Here is a 9,080-nt window from a genome sequence, read left to right as displayed (position 1 = left end):
CAACTTTATATTCTTGTACACAAATACTTTTATTAAATTGAAAAACCTGGTCACATGTATCATAAACATAACACAATAACCTCAAACAGTCCCTGTGTTCGACCTCGGATCACACCGAGAAACTTGCGATGGAATTATACTTGGTTCCAACGTAAGGAAACTTATGACAACGCACAGAATACTACTAGAACATCCATGAATAACGCATATCTAGAAGTAGTATTGCATGAATTGAGTCAAGTCAGGGCATTATTGTATATCAATCGGCTTGAACCGTGCGTGCATCGTATAGCATAACTTCAATGTTACAAGTTTATGGCGAGTTGTTTGGGAATGGTTAACGGTTTATTGTTTGAGTGTGTTTGTGGTACTTTACAGGACAGATCTCATTGTACTGGCTATTCAATGAGGAGAGTAGCTTGATGGCTTATGAGTACTGGTGCTGAACCAGAATTCGAAGCTGACCCTGAGATGAAGTGTATTATTCGCACAATAGTTCATCAGGGCCAAATTAATTGGCGAAGAAGCATGGTTGATGAGAATGTGGCACCTGCAGGAGACCAAAGGGAAAATTTGCCAGCGCAAGATCCAGTTTTTCTTGCTGTTGACCATAACATCCCCATGAGGGAATATGCGGCGCCGGATCTTTATAAGATCTCACCTAGAATTTCAAGACCCTTGGTTGAGGGGAATGTAAGCTTTGAGATAAAACCTATCATGCTACAGATGATTCAGAATGTGGGTCAATTTGGAGGATTACAAGGAGAAGACCCACACGTTCATTTGACGAATTTTGTAGACATGTGCAGCGCATTCTCCATGCCTGGTGTAACTCAGGAGGGGCTTAAATTATATATGTTCCCATACACATTGCGGGATGAGGCAAAGAGGTGGGCTCAAGCGTTAGAGCCAGTTGAGATTAATGGTTGGGAGCAGTTGGTTGATAGGTTCATGAACAGATTCTTTCCTCCAGCAGTCAACGCAAGAAGATAGAGGGATGTTCTAAATTTTGAACAAAAGGGGTACGAAATCTTGAGTACCACTTGGGTGTGATTCTGACAGTTAGTGAAAAGCTGTCCACATATCAGGATTCCCGATAGTATTTTGATGGAAACATTTTACAATGGCTTAGACTAATCAATGCAAGCAGTTGTCGATGCCTCTGCAGAAGGAGGATTGATGAACAAGTCATATACGAAGGAAAATAACATATTGGATCGCATCTCGCAGCATTCTGATGAGTGGATTGATACTGGGCTTGAGGTAAGAGGTCTGAAGCAAGAAAGAGCAGAAAGTGCCGATGTGTCAACCGATACAATGAGCGCACTGGTCGATCAGATGACTATAATGACCTCAATTCTCCAGACAATGACTAACCAACAGAGAACTCTTTCTCAGGAATCAGCACAAGTTAATGCATTGACTCACGTGGCCCCAATAAATTGCGTCCAATGCAGAGAGGGGCATCCAGTAGAGTTCTGCCCATGGAATCAACAACCTGTGTATGCCGTTTACGATGAATCATTTTGCAACATCTATAACCCTGGTTGGTGGGATCACCTAACTATAGGTTGGGACGGGAATCACAATCAGGAGAGCCATAGTTTCTATCAGTATAGTTATCAGGGGGATCGAGGCAACACTCCGATCATCATTAATTCGGATTGTAGCCCAAGTAATGCCCAAGGTATACCACCCTGTGACCAACCGTTCCTATATGACACCTCTTGCAGCACCTCGTCTCTGGTGACATCTTTAAAACATTATATTGAAAAGAACGAGGCAATGAGACAATCGCAAGCTGACACCCTAAAAGAATTAGAAGAGTAGATAAATCAGCTTACGAGGGAATTAAAGAAGAAAGTGCCTGGTACAAAGCATAGTAGTTCAAAAACACAGGAGCCACTAGGGAAAGAACAATGTCATGCAGTGACATTAAGAAGTGGCAAAACAACAGCCCCTATGTCATCAGTACCAGATGCAACAACAACATCGATCGATTTGACTGTTGATGATGACCAGTCAGTTTAGAAGCAAGTTCATCTACAAAAGATGAAGCTTTTCAAGACATGAACACTAAATCAGCACATCCTCCAGCTAATGAAGCACAGCAAGCACCGGACCTCAACAAGCAGCCAAGAGAATAGGAAATACGGCGAGATCTTCCACCTTTCCCATCTAGGCTGAAGAAGAAATATTATAGCAAGCAATTTCAGAGGTTTATGGACGTTCTCCGACAGCTACACATTAATATTCCCTTGATAGAAGAACTAGAGCAGATGTCGAGTTATGTAAAATTTCTCAAGGACATTCTTGCAAATAAAAGAAAGATCGGGGAAAATGAAATAGTTGCATTAACATATGAATGTAGCGCGCTGTTCCAAAACAATCTCCCCACTAAAATGAAGGATCCTGGGAGTTTTACATTACCTTGCACAATAGCAGGGAAGATTGCCGGAAATGCGCTGTGCGATTTAGGGGCAAGCATAAATCTAATGCCCCTATCAATTTTTAAGAAGCTGGATATCGGCAACGCAAGACCAACTACTATAACAATATAGTTGGCCAATATATCGATAAAACTTCTTGAGGGCAAGATAGAGGATGTTCTCGTGCAAGTGGACAAGTTTATCTTCCCAGCAGACTTTTTCATACTGAATTACGAAGCGGATAGAGAAATCCTTATCATTTTGGGTCACCCATTTATCGCGATAGGGCAAGCACTCATCGATGTGCAAAAAGGAGAATTGACCATCAGGGTCGACGATCAGGAAGTAAAATTCAACATACTCAATGCGTTAAAGTACCCAGTGGATGTGGAAAATTGCCAATACATTGAGGAACTGTGGGAAGAACCTTGGCATGAATTTCTGAAGGAGCTGGAGGAAGAAGATTTTGACATCGGCATAATATTGGAGGAGGACTGCGCCGCAATTCATATTGAATCAAATTTTGAATCTTTCAAGTTATCAAAATGGACATCACAACGCATTAAGCCATCTCTGGAAGATCCACATGTGCTAGAGTTAAAGCCATTGCCCGTGCACCTTAAGTATGCTTACTTAGGAAGTAACGACACATTACTGGTTATCATTTCCGCATCGTTGAGTAAGGAAAAAGAAGATGCGCTCATACAGATCCTAAAGAGTATTGCAAAGGCATTAGGATGGACCTTGGCAGACATTCGAGAAATCAGCCCCTCATATTGTATGCACGAGATTCATTTGGAGGAAGGAAAGACTGGATCAGTAGAAAGGCAACGTCGCTTGAACCCTACCATGAGGGTGGTCGTGAAAAAGGAAATAGTAAAGTGGCTGGACGCAGGTGTCATCTACCCGATATCTAATAGCAGCTGGGTAAGCCCAGTGCAGTGTGTTCCAAAGAAAGGAGGGATGACAATCATCACTAATGACAAGAATGAATTAATTCCCACGAGAACGACTACGGGGTGGAGAATTTGTATGGATTATTGCAAGCTGAATTTGGCCACCAAAAAGGACCATTTCCCACTCTCGTTCATTGATCAGATGTTAGACAGACTTGCAGGGAATGAAGTCTTCTGTTTTCTTGATGGGTATTCAGGGTACAACCAGATAGTAATAGCACCGGAGGACCAAGACAAGACAACCTTAACGTGCCCATTTGGTACGTTTGCATTCCGACGTATGCCATTTGGACTCTGTAATGCGCCATGCACTTTTCAACGATGCATGATGGCAATATTCTCAGATTACTTGGAGGAGTCAGTCAAGGTATTCATGGATGATTTCTCATTTTTCGGCAATAACTACGACTCCTGTTTATCCAACCTTGAAATGGTCTTGAAGAGATGCGTAGCAACAAATCCTTTTTTGAACTGGGAAAAATGCCACTTTATGATGGAAGAAGGAATAGTTCTGGGTCACAAAATCTCTAAGGCCGGCTTGGAAGTTGATCAGGCAAAGATTGATGCAATTTCTAAGTTACCCCCACTAGTGAACGTAAAGACACTTAGGAGCTTTCTGGGACACGCTGGGTTTTATAGAAGATTTATTCGCAACTTCTCCCAAATCCCAAGGCCCCTAAGTGCACTACTGGAAGCTGACCGAGAATACAATTTTGATGACGCATGCACCAAAGCATTCAACACATTGAAAGATGCGCTCATCTCCACACCTATTTTGATTGCACCAGATTGGACGCAACCATTTGCGTTGATGTGCGATGCTAGCAGATATGTTGTGGGTGCAGTTTTGAGTCAGCGCAAGGACAAGGTATTGCATTCTATTTATTATGCAAGTAAAACATTGAATGATGCACAGGAAAACTATACAACCACAGAGAAGGAAATGCTCGCAGTGGTATTTGCACTGGAGAAATTCCGACTACTTAATCGGAACAAACGTTGTGGTGTATACAGATCACTCTGCGATCAAGTACTTGATGACAAAGAAGGATGCAAAACCAAGGCTTATGCGGTGGGTGTTGCTATTGCAAGAGTTTGACCTAGAGATCAAAGATCGGAAGGGCACCAAGAACCAAGTCACGAATCATTTATCAGGATTGGAGAATTGCGAGGTTCAAGGGACAGGAAAAGATATCGAGGAAAGATTCCCTGACAAGCTGCTGATGGCAGTAGACATTAATATTCCCTGGTATGCAGACATAGTGAACTTCATTGTATGCGGTCAAGTACCAGATGACTACACTTACCAGCAGAAGAAAAAGCTAAGACATGATGTCAAATTTTATTTCTAGGATGACCCATTCCTATATCGATAGGGACCTGATCATATATTACGTCGATGCGTTCCTGAGCACGAAGTCAAGCACATGTTAGAGCTTTTTCATGAGTCTCCATATAGAGGACATTTTGGAGGGCAGCGAACCGCAGTAAAGGTCCTACAGTGTGGCTACTTCTGGCCAACATTGTTTAAGGATGCTCATGCCCATGTTGTGCAATGCGACAGATGTCAAGAGAATGGGGAATATGTTAAAAAGGAATGAAATGGCATTGACGTCAATCTTAGAAGTGGAATTATTTGATGTTTGGGGAATTGACTTCATGGGCCCATTTCCACAATCCGAAGGTCATCACTATATTCTGGTCGCGGTTGATTATATATCAAAATGGGTTGAGGCCATCGCATGTGCCAAGAATGATGCGGCCATAGTGGCGAAGTTTCCGAAGAAGAACATTTTTGCTCGATATGGGATGCGATGAGGCCTCTCACTTTATCAACCGCATAATTGCCAACCTGTTGACTAAATTCAACGTAAGCCATCGAGTTACGACTACGTATCACCCACAGACTAATGGGTAGGCGAAAATTTCTAACAGAGAGATCAAAACTATCTTGGAGAAGGTAGTCAATACTTCTAGGAAGGATTGGTCACCCAAGCTTGATGAAGCACTGTGGGCATATAGGACTGCCTATAAGACACCAATTGGCATGTCCCTGTATGCCTTGGTCTTTGGAAAAGCTTGTCATCTGCCGCTCGAGTTGGAACATAAGGCAATATGGGCATGTAAAAAGCTGAAGTTTGATTTAGCAAGTGTGGGGAATGTTTGGAAGCTGTAATTGAATCAGCTGGTCGAATAACGATGGGATACCTACGAAAATGCCAAAATCTATAAGGAAAAAACAAAGAAATGGCATGACGACCGCATAAACGATCGGACATTCACCGAAGGTCAACACGTATTTATATTTAACGCTCGTTTGCAGTTGTTCCCATGAAATTTGAAGTCCTGCTGGTCTGGGCCATTCCGAATCAAGACAATCTTTCCTCACGGTGCAGTAGAACTAACAACTTTAGATGGGAACAGTGCATTTAAGGTCAATGGTCATTGGATTAAGCCTTACTATGGAGACGACTTCGAACGACGCATGGACATCATTGACTTGGGCAAGCAAGATTAAACCGCTTGCGGGGGAAGCGATTGCGGTAATTCTGAAACATCCGACAATTAGCATCCCTATCTATGTTTACATGCTTTCTTTCCCATTTTCTTTTATCGCCTTCTAAATGCCGCTATTTACTGCTTATTAGAATTAGTCTTTAATGCTTTCTGCGTTCCTTTTCAATATACTTTCGTATGCATTTCTATTCCTTAGATTTAGTTGCACCATTCGTGAATGATTTGATGAAGCATTAAACACTGCAAAGTCCTTTTCGACTTGCATTTTAGATGAATTGAAAAGAACAATAAATACTGATATGAAATGCGATGATGGGTACATTGTGAGTTAACAAGAGACACTTTGCATCCATTACACCCAAATACATTGCGTTGAGGGGTGTGTTGCGCGCGTATGTGTCCTTTGCCTGTCCTTAGCTAAATGTACTATGTTGAGGTATCCTCCAGAAATGTGTTAGTTAAGGGGTTTGTTGCGGGGGTGCATGCGTTGTTGCCCTTCCTCAGCAAAAATATTTTGTGTTATTAGGAGCGCGGTGCCACTTGTTAGCATGCACCCATCTAAATCAAATTTAAAAAATTAATCAATTCTTTAATTCTTGTACAGGCACACAATATTTTATTGCATTAATTTGTAATTATTTGAATACTTTGTTAATATTCAATACAATGAGTACATATTCACTCCACTTTTTGCCTGTGCCTTTCTTCTTATCATCCTTTGTCAATATTTGCAATGTTCTGAATCTTTTACTTTTGTGTTCTTCATTGCGTTGCTATGATGTAATATATGTTTATACTTAGAAACATTTCCCATACTTTGTAAATTCTGACTAACACTTAGTTAATTCTTAGTTTAGCAGTACCTTATCTCTTTATCTTTCAAAGTTCTGCTCAAACCTTCTTTTTGAAAATTTTCTTCTAAGTGTTTGTCTAGTCTATCCAAACAACGCAATGAGGACCTTGCTCATCTATAAATTTTAGGGTGAGGAAGGTCTGAGCAAATACTTTTTATGCAAAACTCCAATGTCAGCGCAAGGGAAAAATAAAATGTTCTCAACCTGATAAGAGTCTAGTTGTGAAAGGAGCCTGCTCGTAGTTGGATGTTCGTATGACACCCGTAGGAGCAAGCCAAAACGAAGGTAGGTTTCCAAGATCAACGGAGTATAAAGAAAAAAAAAACATATAAATGCAAGAGACAACTCCTCTGAATATCATGAGTTAAAGTTGAGATTGGCGCACAATCGTAGTTGGATGTTCGTTGACACCCGTGGGGGCAAGCCAAAATGAAGAGTGTAACCATGACCAACTATCTCTAGTAAATGATGCAAAAGTTTTGACCATTGTATGTAGATATATCAAGTGTTTTGACAAGAAAAGATAAACATTCTATTTTGAAAAAAAACTAGAAAAGCATCTTTGAGCAGAATTTTGTTATATAGAAGAATAAAGTAGGGCTTGTTAAGAATTAGCAAGGATAGAAAGAAATTGCGATGTTAAGTAATGTGCCTAAGTATAACATTCGGAGCAACCAAAATTGACTTAGAAATATAGGATAGAAATTGAGCTTTATTACCTTAGTAGAAGATATGCTTGAGGACAAGCATATATCTAAATTTGGGGGTGTGATAACTTGTAGAAATACAAGTTATTTGTACAACCTTATCTAGATATTACAGCCAAAAGAGATTAAATATGCGCCAATTGTATGGAAATTAGCTTAAAAATACAATAATTATGAATTATTGCAATTACACCCACTAATATTGTTAAGATGTAAGAAAAGGAGATTTCTACTATGTTTTGCAGGAAACCAAGTCACCGCTTGCGATCAAGGCTCAAGAAGAACTGACCAACGCATCTCTGTCACATTGCGCCAGTCATTCAACACTGAAAAGACGATTAACACAATGACGGCGCAATGTGACAGTCGATCCAGAGCTGACTTTCAACCGCATGCGGTAATAAAAACAACACCGCATGCAAACATTCGATTGAAAGATGCAGCTGAGCAACACAAAAGCGAAGGATTGTGACATGTGTACAACTAACGGTTGTGCAGATTCAATGGTCTGATTGCATAACAGAAGGAATAATATCCCTCCATCTTTGAAATTTCCATAACAACAAGTGGGGACCACAAGGCCAGAGTCAAAGATCTTCACCTATAAATACCCCATAGAATTCACAGAAAAAGGGGTTACTCGATACGGGGCTAATTTCTACTATTATATTGAGAGAAAGTCTGAGCTGAGTGTTAAACTGAAGAAATCCGGGAAGAAGAAGAGGAAAGATCGAGAGGTGAGTCTTAGTGTTCATCTGTCAGATCCCCGTCGCGAAGCTCTTTTACTTAGATCCCTGCTATCGACTGAGTAAGCCTGAGAGGGAAGCTCATCCATCCATCTAATCCATCTAATCCAGCAAGCAGATCTCCATCCAAATCGGTGCCGAGACATTGGCACTATTTGTATCTGTTTTATCTCTTTTCGTCATTATAGTTCATCTTCTTTATCTCTGCATTCACACATCATGTATCAGACGCTAAATAAATATATTGAATGTCTTGATCACGTTCATCACCACTTTTCTATCTATTTCCGTTCCTCCGTTTATCGTTCTTCATGATGTGTTCTTAATCCCCTGGTAGTTAATATTAATTAAAGGAGTACTTAATCTTTGTTAAAGAGATAAATTGCGTTTAGCTAAGGCATGGTAGACGACATTTTCACCTGTGAGAGCAGAAGTGAAAGATGTCGTTCTGATCTATCGAGAGAAGGTCAGAAGAATGAGTTAACTAGAGCGAGTAGTACTTCCAGACAAGGAAGCACCCTTGCGTTCATTACGTTCGTCTCTGTTTCGCCACAGACATGTGGAAACGCGGCCGATCACTGAAAGGTGTATGCTAAGGGGAAAACGGAACCATATTATCAGTTCAACGCAATTAAGAACTTGCGATGGTTATATTAGTTATCTTTCTGTTATGTTTCATACATAAGACTTGTCGCCACATTACATGACCTTTGTAGAATCTTCACAACCAACCTTGACCTCAGTATCTTGTATCATGAAGCCTGTATCTTGTACCATCTAGGTTAGTTTACTGCACTTTATTTTATTATCGCATTTTTACTACTTTCCTTTACTTTATCGCAAATTTATATTCTTGTATACAAATACTTTT

The 9,080-nt window shown here is 40.5% G+C and overlaps 1 protein-coding gene across 1 annotated transcript; it reads left to right on the top strand.

Annotated features, from left to right (window-relative positions):
* The first annotated feature begins 1,140 nt into the window (after nt 1–1,140).
* LOC120067452 (uncharacterized) lies at nt 1,141–4,737 on the top strand. The gene is given in 4 exon segments (XM_090308305.1): nt 1,141–1,687; nt 2,716–3,290; nt 3,384–4,363; nt 4,365–4,737. Coding segments are annotated over 4 exon segments (2,475 nt in total).
* The last annotated feature ends 4,343 nt before the right edge of the window (nt 4,738–9,080 follow it).

This window comes from Benincasa hispida, chromosome 12 (assembly GCF_027475165.1).
Source record: "Benincasa hispida cultivar pf3 chromosome 12, pf3_genome.v1.1, whole genome shotgun sequence".
NCBI lineage: Eukaryota > Viridiplantae > Streptophyta > Magnoliopsida > Cucurbitales > Cucurbitaceae > Benincasa > Benincasa hispida.
This window is presented reverse-complemented; position numbering and strand designations above follow the sequence as displayed.